The 21,089-nt window shown below is 36.4% G+C and overlaps 1 protein-coding gene across 2 annotated transcripts in view; it reads right to left on the bottom strand.

Moving 5' to 3' along the window:
• The window catches only part of fgf13 (fibroblast growth factor 13), a 101,144-nt gene that overhangs the window by 48,604 nt on the left and 31,451 nt on the right, over positions 1 to 21,089 (bottom strand). The window contains exon 4 of one of the 2 annotated variants that reach the window (XM_005799505.2): positions 5,849 to 6,016. The exons of the other annotated variant lie outside the window; for it this stretch is intronic. Coding sequence (XP_005799562.2) covers positions 5,849 to 6,016 — 168 coding nt within the window. The remainder of the gene's footprint in view (positions 1 to 5,848; positions 6,017 to 21,089) is intronic. 2 annotated transcript variants of the gene reach the window in all.

The following is a 21,089-nucleotide window of genomic DNA, read 5'->3' as shown; positions in this document are numbered from 1 at the left end:
TCACATTACCATGCTGTTGACTCAGCAGCGTGCCTCATTGCACCTATTAAATACCTTAACACTTGTTTACTCAGGAGAAAACACACGCATTGCTGGTGTCACAGTTACTTTAACATGACAAATTTATACCTCATTACAGTCAAGTGTAAGCAGGACTCGCACTGCTGATGTAAGACTGATATATCCCTGCTCTCAACCTCTCAAATCACCAAAGGACATTCTTATCCGCATGATTTATTCATGCATCAGCTATTTATGTACTTGTTTAGAGAAACAGAGCTCATGAAAAGAGATCAATTTAAAGGAAAGAAGCAATTTATTTGACATGTGGGCATCATTTAAGTGTGTGTGTATATTTTTACAAGACAGAAATATGTAATATAAGAACAGCAGACAGCTTACACTGTCATGAAAAGTAAAACCACTTTCCTATAGTATAATTGTGTCATCTAATTATCATAGTCACTGTCAAGAGTTTTCTACTTGGATCCAGTAAATAAATGGTGCTGCTACTCATTCATCTAATCAAATAACTTTGCTCATGGAATGAAGTGAAGGTTTCAGGATTGAGCACTCAGAATGTTGGACCACATTCTATCTCTACCTGATAACTTTTTTGAGTTTTGTATTTAGTTTTGTTAAATTTAATTCTTTTGTCGTTAATTTTCTATAAGTGTTCAACAGTTTTTACTGTTAGTTGGATTGTGATCTTTATTTGTTATGATTGTTATAACAAATGATAACATTTGTTAACAAATGTTAAATGTTAACAATGTAGCATAACTTCACTGTTCACTGTTAGCATAACTTCACTGTTATGCTACACTGTTAACATAACAGTGAAAGCATTTAAAAAGCTGGTTACAACTTATAAAAAGGGTTCGGATGCTGTAATGACAATAAAGACTTATTAGACTGTTAAATATGAAGTGCATATGTAAATTTTAAAAATGGATGCGTTTTTTTTTTACAAGTGATACTTTATTTTACGAGATATGTTTATGTTATTATGTTGTGGTCATTGTCTCACTCATCAAAAAGAGATGCCAAAATCAAAACCTAAAATTTATTTAAAACGGGTGTTCTACAAAGAGTTTGACTAAATTTCCCTTAGGTCTGCCAGGGTCTGGCAGGCTTCTTTTAGGCCCCCTTTACACCAGACTAAGTCCACTCTGTGCCATTAATAATCCGCCAGATCATGGATGGTCAGTGCAGAGACTGGAAGAAGTTTTATTGGAGCTTGAGAGTCTCCTAACTTGCTTGAGCAGACACAAAACCTCAGCGGTGGTTAATCATTGTGGTGGCAGCATGTTTGGATCCGTGGTGCTGCATGGAGGAGCCTGGCAGCAGCAGTGGCAGCTGATTCATGATGTGTGGGTTTTTCACACTGGTGTGGATTAGTCATCAGGGAATTTAAAGGAGGATGCAGGTCCTTTTCCAAGGCCACAACCTAATCACACTCACACCTGGATGGCAGCACTCCAGGTAGCTTAATTTACTGTAGTGCTTTCGTCATTGCTATGTGCATGGTGTCCTGCCAATGCTCATACTGCAATGAGGCGGATCTCGCCAACTAGCTGAAAGAAAGAATCCACGCCTTTAAAAAATAGGGAAAAAAGTGTCATGCTCAGCCCCTTCACACATAGGGATTGGCATGCTCTGTGTTCGAGCTGGAATAGGCCTCACAGCAGGGAAGTAGAAAACACAGAAATTGCACCTAGAAGCAGGTTTCTGAGAGTCCCAGGAATGTTATGAGCTGTCCATGCTTCAGACTAGTGAGAATAAGATGACCCAAATTTAAAATTATGCATGCATGATTCCTCTGACACCACACAGCATGACAAGAGCATACACTGTTGTGCTAGATTAAGATTAAAGTGCAAAACAGTACAGTATTAAACACTATGCTTTGCACAGAAAGTTCCCCTCACTTCCATCCTCTCATTCTGCTGATATGAGAAAACAGTGATATGATTTCCATGAGAATACTAAGATTGAAAATGTTGGTAGATGTACAGAAACCTATAATATTTAAAGGGAAATTACTCAAATTGTAAGAAAAAAATAATCTTACAGATAAGAATCTTGTGTTGATATCATTGTGATGACCAATAAAATATTGAGGAAATACCTTTGTGTGAAGAACTAGAATAGAATAGAATAGAATAGAATTACTTTATTCATCCCAGCTGGGAAATTATTTTGCAGTTACAGCAGCATAGAGACAGTACAGTAGAGCCATCCTCAGGTTCACATTGAAATAAAGTTTTTAACATGTTTTGCAGTAAAGGCACATGGGAATGAGCTTGGGAATCCTGGACACCATTGGGTAGTTTTAACCTGCTGTGAGGTCTTATAAACATAACAATTAGCCTTCAAGTTTGAATATTGAGCCATATGCCGCATCACTCAACAGGACTAACACTTCACATTATCTTTTAAACAGAATTACACAAATAGAAAACATCAGAAGCCCTTAATATGTATTTAGATTTCTTCAGGGACCTCTGACTTTCTTTTCTGTATATTGCATGGCCTGGAATTGTAAACAAAGTCTTGCAGTTGAGTGAAATATGGATGGATATTTACACAGATCAGCCCCCCTCAGGCACCATGTTTTTTCACTTCTTCTGTAGAGTAACAAAACAGAGTCAAAGAGCCAAACAAAAGGGGAGGTAAGAGGACAAAATGATTTCCAAATCAGCCATGAGGTAATGACACTGACTAATCCACAGAGATCATTACTGAGCTCAAACCAGCATAAGGTCACAGATACAAGTCTGGGAATAGAGAGGGAGTCCAAGGCTTTCTGTCCTCACCTCTCTGTAGATCTACAGAGACACACTGATATGTGTTGAACTCATCATTTACAGTGCTATTGCCTAAATACTGTACATGTACCACTGCTTTGTTGCGCATCTTCCATTTAAAATCTAGTAGTTATTGTGAGATTAAAATTCAATCATGCAGGTAAGACAGACAGCCAGGCTCGGTTCTGACAGCACATTTTTGCTGCAGTGCCCTGCGAATTACAAACTGTTTACAACATAGCCAAATATCATAAAATCTAAAATCTGTGATAAGCTTTAACTAGAGCAGTGCAAACCAGTTGCAGTAGTGTTGTCATGGTAACACTGCCTTAAACCTAAGATTTTAGATCAAAATCCATTTTCTGATAAAAGTGAAGACAAATACTATCTTGTGTTTTTTTTTTCTATCTTCTGTCCCAGTTTTAAACCGGGGACCGCATTTCCATGTGTCATCTACACACACAGTTCTACGCAATATCCATCCGCATCATACATCACCATTAATGATGTCTTCTGAACCGCTTACGTAAGAGCTGTAGTCTCCCCTCCTTGCTTTGTAAATTCAGTCACGTCCAACTAGAGCTACAGACAAACTGAATAATACATCTGTGCTTCTCCAAGCAGACCTCTGCTCGCACATCATTTCTGTATCTCTTTACCCTCCTCTCTCTTTCCCACAAGCGTAAGTACATGTGCTTGAGCTCTTCAGAGAGTACACAGGAAGCTATCAACAGGTTAACCGATGTTTACTGCAGATACACGGCCAAACATGAGACATTTTTAGATGCAGCAAAAACAGACCAAAACACTGCAGCAAACGCATCAGAAGTGAGAGAGTTCTTACCTATCAGGAAGTCTGAAAAAGAAGACAGTTTCTACAATCTTAGCACTCAGGGACAGATGAAATGCATGGGGAGCAGAAAGCTGGAGAGCCAGACAAAGCAGGGTATGGCTACATGCTTGTTATTTAAATATATTTTCATAACTACACATCCTTATCTGAACAAAGCCCGGAAGCAAAAATAGTTTCTGCACATTTTTCATGCATCTGCAAACTTCAAAGCAGAAAAACTAAATAAGGGAAGAAAGTGTTAGACGGGAAATTATGTTTGGCTGGGATGGAAGAAACGGGACCGTTAGAACAGGGTACCAAGCAAAATTATTCAAAACCCTGGAATTGTTTTATATGTTATTTATTTAGTTTAAAATATTTTGTCATGTAAAAACCATAGATCGTGACACGTATTTTATGTGACAGATCAACACAAAGTTGTACATAATTGTGAAGTGTAGTAGTTGTAGTAAAGCATCATGTGAGGGATTGTTCAAAAAAGAAAGAACATAAACCATGCTGATCATCCTATTCATCAGATTGTCATACAACAGTGTCCTCAGTCAGGATCTTCTTCAGACACTGTAAAACTGACTGCTACAGGAGATCCTTTGGCCTGCAACCATCTATTATGGATATACCTCTATCAGCTCTCTATGTGGAAAGAGTGGAAATATTCTCCCTTCTTTCTTTTAAGTAGATAAAACTCAGACTGCATAGACAGAATTATGGTGACACATTTTCAAGTCTTTCCAAAAGATTCTGCCTGGACTCTAGTTGTCTAATGGGTTTGTATCCTGCAGCTCCAGAGCCACCTCAGGCCGTTGGACACATGAGGAGCTCTTAAGTTTGGCCAAAAATTATATAAAAATAGACAAATTATTCGCTTTGTTATATAAAAGTATTAAAAACTGTTAAGTTTTAGTAGGTATCTCTTAATGCAATGTCTGCACAAGATTTCCACAAAAACAGAAACTAACTGTGAAAGCAATGATTTTTTTATGTTATTGGACAGCTTCTCTGTCCCTGCTGAAGAAAAGCAATCACACTTGATGCTGCCACCACCACGTTTCTGTACTGGCAGAGTGTATCTTCAATGATGTACAGTCTTAGTTTTCTAAAACATATATTTTACATTTTGATAACATGTTTACATAGTTCCTTCTTCCACATTTTGGCCCTTTCTAGTTCTCTATTTGAGACACAGAAAAGTTGTGTTTATAGAGGCTAAAGTACAGATGTGTTTTTAACAAATCAGGTGACATATGAAGGCAGGTTACACTGGTGGGTAGATACACATTCATACATCACTTTTCAGATTTTCATTTGTAAAACTACACACTGTTTTATGTTAGTTGATCACATTAAATACCACTGAAATTCATTGAAGTTTGTGGTTGTAATATGACAAAGTGTGAAAGGTTTTAAGGGACATTAATTAACTTGATAGACACACCAGCTGCAGAGCATATGGATTCATCGAATGAAGGAAAGGAGGCACATAGAACAATTTAGGGTGGGAGTCTTGTTGACTTGCATTCTCTAGCTGAACTTATCATTCTTTAGTCATGAATATAAAGTGTAATTCCCCAGAAGGGGTGAATAAAAAAAGTGCCTCATTTTTTTATGAGGCTTTTTGAAGTAGATCTTCCTTTTTAAAATTGCCTAGTCACTGAACTCATTAGAGTGGCAGCAGACTCCATATTTTACCCCTTTTTTTTGCACGTTGTATTGGTCTGAGCATGTGCCTCAGGGTGGCAATGACCGAGTTAATGGGTTGACATAAGGGTGGGATGTGCAGGAGCACAACAGATGCTATGCTCCTCAGACCAACTTAAGCAGTATGAAGGCAGACACAGACACACACATGCGTTCATTCAAATGCATGCTAAACCAGTCTGTTTGCATGATAAAGAGAAAAAAATGTCCCAAAGGCTCTCTGCAAGGAAATACCCCCTAAGCAATAAGTTGTACGCTGTGCTCAAACACACACGCACACATACAAAGTAGCACAAGTGAACCCATGGTACAGCTGGCTAGAAGCGCACGCCATGCTCTCTAAAAATGGTGCAGAAATGAAGGAGAGCCTAGTTTGAAGGGGTGGAGAACTATCACCTTAGACAGAATATGAAATATGGGGAGGGCAAGAAAAGAGCAGCAACTGTGAGCATCAGTAAATCAAGACAAGAAGGTGGTGCACACAAACCTTCGGGCTCTGCACTTTCTTTGAGGACAACTTGCTTCAGTGGGCAGCAGAAGATTTCGTGACACTTAGCACGAAAAGGGGACCCTTTACTCCTTATATCCGCAGAGTGGATGGAGTCCTGCCGTAACATAATGTACTCCTGGGTACCTGGGGCAGCATCATCCTGGACTGCAGCGGTGCCATGACAGAATGAACTGGGGTTAGAAGGTTCACCACAGAGGATCAAAAGACATCAACAAGAAAAACACAAGGCAAAAACACAGGCAAATAAAAAATATACAACATTAACAGCAGTAGTAGCTTTAAATATGACTGCTGTAGGAGAGGACAGAAGGAGAGAGAACTAAAGTCAGAGAAATAAATAGACACACTTAGATCAAGAATACTACAATCACAGAACAACTCAAATCAAAAACAACCAAATAAAGAAACATATACTGTATCTCTATATATATCCTGCTTGCTGAATAAGACAAGGATTAAAATAACACAAAGAAAATATACAAGACAGCGAACAAGAACAGTTCAATCTGCAGAATCACTATTATGACAGGTTTTAAAATTAAACCAGGACTTGCTGCAATTGAATGACGTTATGGGATAGCAAGGCAAACATGCAGGTTAGCATTGCTGGCACTGAGGTAGCCTTAATGGCCCTCAACTGGATTCATGCACTTACAGGTCACACAGGCAGCTGGGATGGCAGATTTGCAGTCAAGAAGTCATGCATACCACGATAGCAAGGAAAACGTATATAACACTTCTTCATGTGTTTAGGAACTCTGGGATCCTGTGAAATTCCCTGTGTTTCTGAGGACGTTCTGCACAATCAGTCCCCTATTATTTCTTCCAAATATTTCTCAGGAATGAACAAATTGCTAAAATATTCAAATTACCGATTTCTTCAACAAGTGTGCAGATCTCCAAATCCAACCTCAATGTCTTGCAAAAATATTGAAATTTCCGAGAATTTTTTTTCCGTTTACCTCAAAACTCAATATAATTTATTGTGATTCTATGTGATAGGACTACTGCATTGACATTGTGTTCAAAATTCAAACATGCATTTGAATTTACATAAACTATTTGACGTACATCTGTGTGTGTTACGTCATGTTTCATTGCTGTGAATAAATGTAAACACACTGCGGTAAGCATTGATTGATTCTTTTAAAGCTGCTTTATCTTGGTCAGGGTGTTAGACACAGTCAATAGGTGAGAGATTGAATACAATCCATCACATGCATGTATGAGAGCAAGAACTGCTCATATTCAAGAGTATTTAAAATCTCAGTTTACCTAAAAATACACTTTTGAACTGTGGGAATAAATAAAAGAATCCAATAAAAACCAACTTGTGCATGAGGAGAACATAAAGCTAAACACAGAAACCTGGACTGACATTTGAACTCTGGAGCTTTAAGGTAACAGCAGCAACATTTTTAGTTGCTCCTTCTAACTTTAGATTCCATCAATATTAATTAGTTTAAAAAAATGCTCTTATGGTATTTTCTTCTGTTAGACATTTTAAAAAAGTCTGCGATCAGAAACACAGTAAGAAACATGCTGTTGTGCTGACATGTTTTGAGCTACACCAATTAGCTTTAGAAATACAGACCCATTGTGAAAAGCTTGAACAACTGTCACATGGCATTGCTCTGTGTGCAGGTTGTGTGTAGGCTTCTAGGTTGGTGGGCAGTGATGGGAAGCTAGATTTTTGAAGAATAATCATTATAATTATTGTAATATTAATTGTCAGGCATGGAATCTTACATTTTTACTCATTTAGGTCCTTTTATTTTACCATTCCTTCTGCCTTTTCTCTTAATGATTAAATATTTCTATTTGAGCTCAGTACTGCAGTAATAAAAAGCAATTTTCCTTGTGCAAAAGAGAGATTGTATAAATTCAGGAAAACTTAAAGAAATATCGAATATCAAGCAGCATTAATTAAAGAGTCAGCTACTTATTAGATCATCAGGTATCAGTGAGTGAAAAGAAAATGGAAGGAGTTTTCACTCCATCTTTTACAGCTGTCCTTTTTACTCCAGCCTTGATGAACAACGAACATTGGGACTGAAGGAAACATGATGGATTAAGCATCAGAGCCTGGGACCACAGTCTGCTGGAGACTAGTGAGCTGTCACACAAGTTTATGATGGCTGGTGATCTATAGGTAGTAGTGTTGCTACTACACCTTCAGCTGAAATAAATACACTTGCCCCAATGACATGAATAAATCTTACATGAGGAAGAAACTGGCCCAAATAAGGCTGTGTTGGTGAGGGTTGGTAGTTTAGTTTGGTTAGTTGCTCATCTGTTTCAGACCACTATTGCAAGTCATCTTTATGGGTTTAGATCCAGAGCAGTGTGAAAGTGATATCTTCCCTTGTAGTAATTTCCATGTGCAGTATAAAGTAAATGACATGCAATTTCTGAATGACTCTGCAGTGCTTATCCTCGAGTGGGGACTTCTGTGGCACAGGGGAGCAGGCCTAATGTGCCAAACCTTTATCATGTTCACTCATGTTCACATATGCCGCTGTTGAACTGGGGTTCAAGGACACGTGTAATCAACTAAAGCACAGTCAGGTCAACAAAAATGAACCAGATTCCCGAATGCAATTTGCACAATTTATTCAAGTCATGACTCATATGCATCAAGAAGGTGGAGCTCAGTCATCATGGTTTGACAAAAGGCATACTCACTGAATTAAAATCTGAATTAAGCACAGAAACAGGTCTGTAGCCTGGGGTTTTTGTTTCAGAAATAGCCTGGCCTAAATGTGGTTTTCCAAGGAGCAGAATGTAGCACATTTTCTACTAAGATGCACATTCTCAGCACAGCTCTCATATTATATATTTAAATTGTATATTTTTAGTCTTTATGTTAGAAAAAATCCTTTAGTTTCCTGCAAGAAAATATCAAAATACACATATAACCTGTATTATCAACAGATATGTTATCAAAGTTTGGCATTTGTAGTTAGAATAAAGAAAATGAAATCAGTAAAAAATAACTAAAAAAACACCAAACATTTGCTACAACTGTTTGGTGTATAATATGACATGGCAATATGTCGTCACTGTTGAGAAAAGGCCTGGAATCTCTGTTTCTGGTTATTTTGGTTCCTTTGTGAAAATCAACTCTATAGGTCACCTTGAACATCTGTTGGGGTAGGGTTAGGAGGAAGCATAGGATAGCGTAGGATGGTTATTATGAAGTAGATTGTATCTTTTAGAAATGTTGAGACATCAGTCTGAAAGAAAGTAAGACATGTTGGAAAACGATTTCAAGCATTTCTGTTCTCTTGAACAGCAAGAGAAACTGCTATTTTAGTAATGCTAACCACATCTGCACTAATTCCTACTATAAGTTGACAATAACCGCTGACAGTGTCAACTTTGCTCATTTTGTCCTTGATTCAAAATCAAATTTAAATGTAATATTAAGTATGCCCCTTAATAAACAATTAATAGACAACCCAAGAAGACATAATAAAATATGGAGTCTTCAAATATCTTACTCTAAAGTTTGTAAAAGGAAATCAAAATCAGATACAATTATTATCAGCATGTATCTCTAATTTGAACTCATTGTATAAACGAAATTATCTACCTTACATGATATTACGTAATATAATACCATTAGATTTTGCTTTATTTAAACATGTTGTATCAACATCCAACCATGCTATTACTTTAAGACAGAAAACGAGGTTGGTCAATTAAACTGAGAAGAAGTGATGCCTTAAATTTTACTGTTAGGATTATATGTGCCTTCACACCTTAAATTCAGTGAGAGATATGGAGCTGACCTTGATGGCACACAATGATCATATAGGCTGCTCTATTCTGAAGGCTGCATACATTGCAGTACAGTATAGAACAGTACTGATAGAGGTCTACTATTTATAAACCTGTCCTGGCAAAGTGATGATGACATGATCAAAGACAGGAATGAGACGACTGTTTCAACCAATTCATCTGGGAAATCTTTTAGTCACTCTGTTACACTGGTTACCTGTGGGAGTGATGAGTATTTTAAATTTTAAATGAAAAAAAGCTCTCAAAAATTGTTAAACTTAACATCCATAACAAAAATTATTTATCTGTGAAAGAGTCAGAGAGCTGGCTTAAAGATTCTATTCTGAGATGTTTTAAAGCCTTTCTAATATTAGTCTGTGCTCACACTAAAAAGGATCTCCTTGGTGATTCAGAAATATGTTTAGCATGCTATCTGTGTGTGAGCATATGTGCAAGATGAGTCCATTTTTGGTAAATATGTGGAATAACACACTAATTCAAAAAGAATATAATTTGAACAAGAAAAAAATACTTAGTAAAAAATGTGCCTTGAAAAGAATCTCAGAATATTTCTGAAGTGCAAAATGGAATGACATTTAACAAAGTAAACAGAAAAAGACAAATGAACCAAAGTTTTGTAACACCTGTAAATATTCTTGTTTTCTGATATATTAACCAATAACTGTTCATAAATAGTTGATTTAACAGTAACAATATTTGAGTTAAAAAATATTTACAAAAAAATTAAATGGCCACTTTGAATTTATTTAGATTAAATAACCACTCTATTTTGTAACTTTATTTGATGTATTTTAATATAATTACACTGTAGTCAATCACCATAAGCTTTTTTAACGCTTGTTACCTGCCAAACTCGTTCAGAAGTGCAGTAAAAGTTTCTGTAATAATATTTTAGTTTTGCTTTAGTTATATCCAAAACAACATTTTAATCCACCTTAAATACTTTAACACACTAAGATCATGAACAGTATTTAAGAGATCATGCTGCTATATTTTCACAACAGCTGAATTCTTTTCCAACTTTCAGGTTAACTTACACTTTTTTGAGTTTGCAAACTTGACTGAGCTCTCGGTTATCAGACTCTTCTCATGTGGAACAATTTCCAGTTTGGGTTTAAGAGGAAGGCACCCTGCCTTTGGCTTAAAACTTTTCTTTGTGATAAGGCTTATAGTTGGGCTTACAGGGTGACCCTGAACAATCCTTTTACTTTCGTTATGCTGCTATAAGGTGAAGCTGCTCAGGGAACAGCTGTGTTTTCTTCTGGCTGATATTCCTGACCAATGTCTTTGTGTCTGTCAGAAACCTGTCCTTCCATCCACCCTGCTGGTCATGGCATAATCCTACATTTTTGGAGTGATTTTACTGAAGGTCTCTTGTTAAAATGGGTTATATTCTTCACTGTTACCTTCTGCGATGTTTTTGTCCAATATGATATTAAATTAAAGTAAACATTCATTGTAATTCTTTTTTTATTGACACTACATGAATAAATTCCAATCACATTTGACTGAAATCTAAATAATATTTTACTGGATTAACATAATCTCTCGCTATAAAATGTAGAAAATTCATCTGAGTACATTAATTTAGTGAAAAAAACAATGCCATATTAAGAAATACCTCTTAACAAAATCACTCATGGTGCAATTGAACCACTGAAACATCTGTTTTTATATTTACCATTTACATTTTTAAGCTGATTTTAGTTTTATAATATTTTAATTAGTACTTTGGACTTTGGTTTTCGTGGGGTCACGGACCAGAACCACCCATGAATATCAAAGAATCCATGAATACTTCAAGCCCCGTCTAAAATATATCTTATCAGCTTAAAAGCCAAATATGCTTAAATATGAATTAATACACACAGCGGAAACCATCTTAAGACTACTGCAGATGCTAATATCTCCAGTTTTTCTTATCTTTGTTCTTTGGGGTACAACCAATCAGCAGCAAGCAAAATGAATGGTGCTTTGATATTGGCTGCTTTGAAAACGGCAGCCATTAGTCAGCATCTTTGTGCCTTGGTATTTCAGCTTCCCAAGCTGCATTTTCTTTAACATTTTTTAGATATGCTCTATAAAAATATCACCTAAGTTGTATAGAAAAATGTATGAATAGCAGGGTTCCCCTGTTCTGGGTGTAACCATTATGCAACACAGAGGAAGACTTCTTTTTGGCCATCAGTCACTAAGCTGGATGATGACCCAGGTTTATCCTCTCAGCCCACACAGTGAGAAGGTAAAATATGCCCAATTGTCTCTCAGCAGGATAATGAGCCCAAATACATGGCCAAATCAAAACTGATCCACAGACACAAATTCAATCTTCTTCCATTGCCATTTGCCATCTACCTAAATCAGTTGGAAAACCTGAAGTAGTTCACTCTTTTGGCACTATAAATGACAATAAATGATTTGTGGTGAAGTTAAAGCAGGTAAACCCAACATCAGTGAAACATGTATGAAGGGAACATCAAGTACAGCCACAGCAAAATGTTTACGGAAATACAGTATATCTCCCACTTTGAACTATCGAGAGAAAGTTTACAAAGATTAATGATCAAAAATGCATCTCGGGTTAAAAGTTGAATTTTTTATTTTTTACTTTCAGCGTAAGACTGTGCTATATTGAATTATATTGAAACTAGACTGAACTGAACTTCAAATAAAATTATTGGTGAGATAAGGCAGCATTCATTTCACCTTAAATTTGATATGTTGTAGTTTAACTATTGTGAACTTGGTGGTTAGCCTACGTAAATAATCTAATTATTATTAATAATCTAATTTCTCATGATGGTGTTATTGTAAAATACATATTTAAACTGGAGGCAAAGAGCAAGATGTACTGTAATTTGCTCTTGTCCCAGTTATCTATGTGAAAATATCTATTTCACATAGATAAATGGGAAAACTAAAGACGCAACAAGAAATCAGCTGATGACCAGGATCATCTGATTTTCAACTTGACCTGCCCTCATCAAATTGCCAGCACGCATAACATTTAAATGTTTATAAAAGAGGCAAAGGGGTGTGGTTGCACTCAGTATGCACATAAATGACATAAACAAGCTTCATCCCTGTCATAGATCCAGGTTTTTCATCTTGGAAACAGGCAGGAATAAGGGAAAAAACATCCCCCGTAAAGCTGCTTAATGCTTAAGATCTTTTTCATTGCAATTAACACCTGACATGTGCAAAGAGGATAAAAAGCATGTGGATCCAACCTGCTGCTGTCTGCTGATCATTTGAACTTTACATTCTGAAGGACTGGATGTAGTTTATCCAATATTACATTTATCATATCGACCTTTTCAATTTATTTGTTTCCATTCGTGCTGACGCTTACATCGCAGTTGCAGATTCCATAAAGCTGTTCAGAGATGAGTTGATGCAAACAGTCTCAAATAACTCCCAATAAATGATTAACTGAGCATCAAACAGGATTGATTTTTTCGGACGTTCTCTAGAAAATCTAAAGGTAACTCAAACTGTTGTCCTTCTATAAAGTACACTAACCTAAGTAATATTGTTCAGACAAAAGTGGTTTTTAGGCTGCATGTTGTCACAGTTGCACTGTTACCTTGCAAAAGGAAGATCCTGGCTTTTGAATCTCAGGCTGCGGCTTTTCTTTCCACAGTTCAAAATCATGCATGTTAAGTGAAGTTTTCTCCCTAAATTGCCTTTTAGAGGGATCGGGTGTGTGTGTGTGTGTGTGTGGATGTTTGCCTCTGTGTTGCCCTGTGTCGGAGTAGGAACCTGTCCAGGGTGTACCCAGCCTCTCAACCAATTAGCACTAGAGATAGGCACCAGCCCCCCTGAGACCTTGCAAGGATAAGCGGGTATAGAAGATGGATGGATGAAAACTGGGTTGTTAATTAACTACTTAGGTGAGGCACCTTGATCTGAATTTCAGGAGAAGCAGAGCAAGCATTTAGCCTGTCGGAAGATAAGCCTTTTTTTCTTTTTGTTAATAGATTTTTTTTCTATAATCTTTTTTTGCTGACTTGCAGTTTTGCACCCCTTAAAGATGTGGACTTGGTGAACTTTGGCCATTTAATTAACAACTAATCGCTGTCATTGTTATGCTGCTTTTAAGTATTGATGTGTATTCAGTGCTTGTACCAAATTTACTTTGGATGGCTTGTATATTCTTCCATTTTACCCACCTCTTTAATTTAACAATGCACTAACATTTGAAACTGTTTATGGAGAACATACATATTACACTTTTTTGTAATTATGTGCCTCTACGCAATAACTCCCAGCAAAAAGGAATGACAAAACTTAAATAGATAGAACTTGTTTTATCTTAAGACTTCAGTCTCAAAGATCACAAACTCTTAGCATTTATCCCCCTCTGATCTTTTAATTACAGCTAAATTGTATCACATAATCTAAAGTTTGCATATGTCCCAAATTTGCTCAGTACTAAGAAATACCTGATCAGATGCTCAACATGTATGATCCAAGCAAATAAAGAGTTTGGTAACACTTTATTCATGTATAAGACTGACATGACGCTGTCATAAACTTGATATAACATCTGTCATGAACATGAAGGAGTTTTAATGAATGTTTATGACTGTTGTCATGAAGTGTAATTCAGTAAACAATGACACTTAATGTAAAGTTGGCACTTAATGGACTTTAAATGCAACTTTTAGTACAACTTTGCATTAGAAATGTCTCTTTTTTTTTACCAATGACACTTCATACCATTTGTTATGTTTATGTTTCATGACTGTCTTATGCACATTACTTCAAATAAAATATTGTAAAAACTTTTCATAGGCTGATAATATGAAACATCAGTGTTTGATAAATTATTATTACCCACCAAATGTCTTCTTTCTCTGTGTACGAACTAGCTGCGTTATGTAACATGTTGACTTTATTTGGCTTCTGCTCTGTACTGTCAGGGCCAGCAGAGACCTGTCCCCATGTTCTGCTGTTTTACGATGCTGAATGCACAAACTGATGTCTAAACGCATGGATGACCCATGGATTGCATGGGTCATTTCTATTTCCATCCATTGCTATGAGTTTATCTGAGGATTCAGTAGATTTTTGCTTCATAATTTAGACGTTTTGCACTTTGAGACACTTATCTTTTCATGACCTCATTGTCTCAAACACCTTTGTTCTGGGTCATGTGATAAAACACCACATTCAGTCAATTAATAACTTTTCAGATGTCCGTTACTTAATCTAGATAGTGTTTTGCCACCATATTATTAACTATATTATTAGTCATGAGCACTATGTAATCATATCACTACTAAGTTTTCATACATTTTGAGAAGCCTCTTTATTAATTACGTGACCAAAAAAAGTGCTTGATCCAAAAACCCCTCTGCCAAGAACGCATATGGAGTGCAGCATCTTTCTCTGCCAACCAGATCAGCTCCCAGATGGGCATCGACTGCTCACAGTTTAGTTCATAAATGCAGATTTACAGCCTCTCCTGTTGTTAGAGGAAAGAAGGTAACAGAGGGAGAGTGGGTGGAGAGTGAAAGTGGAGGAGTGAAGTCATGTGCAAATTGTAGATCAACAAGTAAAAGGTGGAGTGGAGAAGATGGATTTGACCTTAAAATCGCATTATTGTTGGTATTTTATCAAGATTTTCTCAATGACGATATGTGAGGCAGGGAGATAGAGTTAGGCTTTCATTATTAGATCTGTGAAAGAAGAGACAATATAAGTAGGCATGCATATTTTTTGCACTGACTGGAGTTTTCTAGCTAATCACCAATATTTAAAAAGTCTGATTTGCAAATTCTAACTTTGGCCAGTGCTGACTGTTTTTGTCTGAAAAATCACTAAATACAGTGACAAAGAGGCTAAGTTGGCAACAGTGTCAGCAATGGCTGACTTTCAAACCTTTGTGAAGGTAGAAAACATTGGTTTCTCATGTAAGTAGGCTGTTCACCGAATCCGAAAAATGAAGGAATTCAGTTTAGGGATTAACTAATAAATCAGTAGCCCCCTAAAAAGGATTATTGTGTTAAATTTTGTTTTCTTTTGAATCATAGAAACTAATACTTTCTTTCAATGATAAAAATGATTGTTAGCTGAAAATAAATGTATCTCTGTAAGATGCATACTTCATATTTCAATTAAAGTGTGGAAAAGATTTCAATTGAAAAAAAAATTAAAGTAAGAATGCAACACAGGATAATGGCAGCATAAATCCAATATCAAGAAAAAGATTTTCCACTATGCTTATGCTCTCCTGTTTTTTTTGTTGTTTTTGTTTTATTCAAAATCATGAATTCACTTTCAATATCAATTGACCCAAGAGACTCAACTATCTTAGCCTTGGTGCCTAGGATTACATAAAGGATTCAAGTCCATCCAAACGTAATTAACAAACAGCTAACATCAATATCTGAATCATCAAATATTTACGATAAGTATTTGGTGATTCTATTTCCTCATGATGCATTTTGAGAAAATGAATTTCCTTTCCTTCTTTGTTTGTGTCAAGTTGTAGAAATATTAAAAGCATTTGTTAGCCCAAAAGACAGGAACCAAACCCTAAACCTTGGAAAAAGAGATAAGCAGGCAGCTAAAGCAAGTGCAAAGTCAGCATTTATCTATTTCCAGTAGATGAGATGAGCTGAAACAGTTACAGTTACAGAGATAGACTGCAAAATTTGGAAAAAAATCCTGTCCTTTTCTAAACCTGCACCAGGTACTTACTGAATTACTTTAAATAACACTTGTCTTCTAACTCACTAGAAATATATATTTGTTCTAAATTAATCATCCATAAATAAATCTGCCATGTACTGATCCTAATTATTCAACAAATAATTAAGTTGTCTTAAACTAGAATTCACCTTGTTACTGAGCAGAAACAATCGCAGTACCTTTATTTAATTAATGGTCATTCATGTAAATTGCTTTAAAAAAAGTCAACCATTCAAAAGATGCAGCAGAGTTGACTAACTTATCTATAAAGCACAACGTACCATGTGCTTTATAGCTTAAATTCTTAAATTCTTATCAAAATTCACATCTGTAATTACTAATTTCTGGAGGTGATCAGATCAACCAAGTTGGATGTTGGTCCCAGGACTGAACGGGGCCAGTGAAGACATGAGTGGCTCCCAAACTATCATGATTTTAAGATCTGATAGCATCTGAAAAGTTAAACTCTACACCTAAGCATTAATTATGCAGCTGGGCCATTCAGAGTTGTTTCCCTGTAGTTTTCATAAACGCTTTACAGAGTCGAGTTGAGTTAATATTTTCTCCCCCACTTTAGCACAATACACAAAGAAACAGAGACAGACAAAGAAAGAGAGAAAAGAAAGAGAGAGAGAGAGAGAGAGAGAGAGCGTTCTCAGCTGAAGCTTCTGGCACAGCATAGATAAAAAAGTGACATCCAGGAGCAATGCAGCAAAGAGTTCATACCATAAGTCTTATGCAGGCGCTGCACTTGAGGGACTTAAAAAGTGATACTTAAATTTCTTCTTCTCTCCTATTTGAACCCAAATGTAGTGTTCATAAAAATAAAAAGTAAAAAGCAAGCCTCTGTCAGATGTAACACCGCATATGAAGAGCTGGCATCCATAGAAAGAGCCACTATGTTGAACTCTTTACGAACATCATACAAGGCAGAGGCCACAAGGCGAACTGTGTTATTGTAAAGGCACATGTATTTCCGCGTATTTTTGTTTCTACTTGCAAGTATGCATATACAGCAAGATGATGCTGGCCGGCTTTGAGACAAGCTGCAGGCTAAGTTTACTATCTGGTGTTTACGGCGTGGCGGATCAGAGGGATTACAATTACACAGAAACTGCTTAAGACAGCTGTGTTACTCAGCGATATCAAACCGCCCACACATGCCGTATGCTGACACCGGGCATCAACCACAACAAGTGGTAAATAGAAATCTACACCCTTCTTGGTATTTATGAGCACTTACTGGCAACAGGTGACTATCAAGGGTGCAGGAGCTTTCATCGACAACATATCATAAGCAATTATACAGATGCTTCTAATAACAGCAGAGCCAAGAAAACCATTATTTTTCATTTTATTGTATAATAAGTTATAAGAATTCCCAACATCACAGACAAATCTGTAGCTTCTGGAAATTCTGTATAGCTGCTGTGTTAAGATAAAATTACTTTGTTGTCTTGCAAAGGTTTTTATATCTCTTGAACTTCAGGCGCTGGTGGAGGAAACATGACTTGGTGTTCCTCTTTTCCACTAAATCCCAAAACATTGAAGTTTGTGGTTGGAGAATAAATGTAAACATTTAGGGAGTAATGATACTTTTACAAGTTAGTTATTGAAACAGACAAATATAAGCACTTTTAGAGTTGGTCTCAACTATTTGTTGACTTAGCTATTCATGGATTGTTGTGATCCCTGACCTCCATAAAGGAATGTAGATCGACAATAAATATTTTTTATTAATATATCAACATTCAGCAATTATAGAAAGTTGAAGGAACAAATAGGAGTGGATACCAGCACAGTCTCTGTTAAGAGATTTTTTTGTGTTTAATTGAGGATACTTAAAGCTAATTGTGACTAACATGATTTTCTTAAATATTGCGCAATATCTTTAAAAATGTAACACTGTGATTGGGAGTAGTTTCTGGGAGGAATGTATCGAGAAAAAACAGTGAATCAGCTAAATATTGCTCACTTATAGCATTCATGCAAAGGTTTAAAATCTCTTTCTGTTTCTACTCTCATTATGATTGGTAACAGATTTAAATTGCTTCAAATGAAATTGAAAACTACCCTTCTGCTGCAGGGTGAAGTAGCGATTTTACCCCTGCTGAAACTATCCCATCATAAAGAACAAAAATAGCTGGCTCAAAGAGTGTGAGCAGCCACCAGAAAAGCTATTTCCAGCAATGGTTGCAAAAGAGTTGACCAACTTAAATATTAACTTACTTTTTCACAAAGTAAAAGAACTGACACTTACAGCTAAGAACTAAACTTTAAAAGTCAGTGTGAATCTACTATATAATCTAGGGAAACGTTTTAAGCATTGAATTGTACTAGAGTAGAGAACTCTTCCCCCCCCCAAGCAGTCCATTATTTCACACACTAACCCAGATAATTCTCCACTCACTGGTCATAAGTCATGAGAAAAGTGACCTACAACCAGTGAGCCCACTGGATGCAACTAAAAGCAGCAGTTAAAAACATATCTTATGTACAAACAAAGCCGGTCTCTCTTAAGAGACCGGCTTTGTTGACTGACTGAAGAAAAGCTATTTCTAAAGGCATAGAAACAATCTTTTGTAACTGTAAAATGTGAGGAAAATTTACAAGCTGCACTTTGTCTACCACTGGGATTTTATGATAGCAAAGTCATCAAACAACACAAAGTGGGGAGAAAGTCATCAGAAAACCATGAGGCTGGTGGGGTTGGAGTAATTAAAACGTAATTATGAGGAAGCCTGAGATACAAAATCATGATGTTATTCACCAACAAAAAAGTTCTCCAATACACAATAATTTACAACTCAATCAAGTAGTGAAAGTGACCTGTTTTGAAACCTGATTGGTAGGCAAAATACATCAAATAAATCTATAAAAATAATCCAACACTGGAGGTTAACACAAAAAATCAGACCATGTAATACAGACACAAATACAATGAGGACAAAAAAAAATGTTTCAAATGTATTTGTTTTAGTTGTTTTTATTTATAATGCAACTAATACTTTAAAATTTAAGATTAAAATTTACAAAATTGCAAGATTTCATGACAAAATATTAACACATGTGGCGTGTTTTGTGATAAACTGGTTTCATGAATTGGTCCCAAATTTAATGTCCTACTCCTGAGCATAATCCCTCTAGTCCCTCCATTCCTCGGATGCATCTTATGTATTTGGAACTTGTTTTAGTTTTTTTGTTTGTTTTGTTTTACCTGTCTATCTCTTTTATTGACGTGCATGATATTTATACATTAAAGAGGTAAAAGTATTCATCCACCCATCCATAAGCAACATTAACTACCTTTGATTTTGCTGCTGAATCAGAATGAATTCTCAACATATTAATTATTTTTCTTCTTCAGAGTAAAGTTAAAAGTAGAAAATGATGCAATGCAACAAATCAATTTGGGGGTTTCTGGTTGTCCACCAGCTATTTTTAATCCAACACAAATGCTGTCAAAACAAGTATTGACAGCATGTAAGATTTAAAACAGCCTCGGGGAACTATGATGTGAGCAGAGGGAAATCAGCAGTCGCTGATGATCTTCATGTGAAAATAATTCTGTAACTGAGGTCCAACCCCTCAGCCCCCCGCTCTTTTCCAGAACAGTCCACACTGAGGTGTAACTGCAAGCAACGAGAGAGCCAAGTCCCATCATACTCCAGTACTTTGCAGATCTCATTCATGTCGCACATAGATAGATGGATTACTGATGCATGAATGGATAACTGAAACGAATCAAATAAATTCTCGTCCTCGTGTTTACAGTCTCTTCCTCCTGCAGAGGAAGATTACAGTGTTACCCCGTCGCTAATGGCCCCACCAGCTGTTTGGGGGCCAGTGTATATTTGAACAGTAAATGCTACGTGCAAACACAAAAGGCCACAAAACACTAAACTGCTTCTCTGTGTTGCAGATAATTACCATGACAACACCCACAGCTAGAAATGAGATAGAATTGCTGGAGGAGAAATACTGCAATCTGTGTGATTTTATGTACAAGTCACCGATCAGATTAGGCAGTTTTTTCTCATGGGAAATGAAATATCAATGTATCAATCAAGTATTCATCACCAACTGGTAATTCATCTTCATTTACCATTCTAAAGCTGGGATTCAATTCAAGTTGTAAAAACCCAAAGTCATACCTTCTTTGATTGTGAAACAAAATAAAGTGTAAACAGGGATGACTAACACAAACACTCCTGACGTAAAAAGGCTTGTTTGTCTGCTGCTACTCTGCAGTACAAGTCCTTGTTAAATATTTGATGGCCATATATGTGCAGCAAAATGCTATTTGGAGCAAACAAGAGCGGCTTTGGTTCAATCGCTGCAAAGTGCTGTACTGAGTATTAGTTACAAAAGATTTACTCTGAGTAATGAAAGCGGATTTTTCTATTAAAGTCATTCCTCAAAGGATGCTTTGATTTCTTTGAAGTGAGTTTCACATTTATGTTCCAGTCCAGTGTATGCATCACCTACAGAAACTGTCAGCTGCAAGAATAGAAAAAAAACCCAGCAAGGTGTGACAGCAGATTTCTTTAGCCACGTATAAATATCTGCTTCTCAAAATACTCATAGGTGTTCATGTCATTGCTATTTTAGAAATATTTTACCTATTTTGGCTCCCATTAGACTGCACTCTTTAATAATAATTGAAGCAACTGTTATTTTCTTTTCAAGGCCACCATAAACATGACTTTTATTA

The sequence above is a fragment of the Xiphophorus maculatus genome, chromosome 23 (genome assembly GCF_002775205.1).
Source record: "Xiphophorus maculatus strain JP 163 A chromosome 23, X_maculatus-5.0-male, whole genome shotgun sequence".
Lineage (NCBI taxonomy): Eukaryota > Metazoa > Chordata > Actinopteri > Cyprinodontiformes > Poeciliidae > Xiphophorus > Xiphophorus maculatus.
Note: the sequence above shows the minus strand (reverse complement) of the source record. Positions and strands in the feature narration are given on the sequence as shown.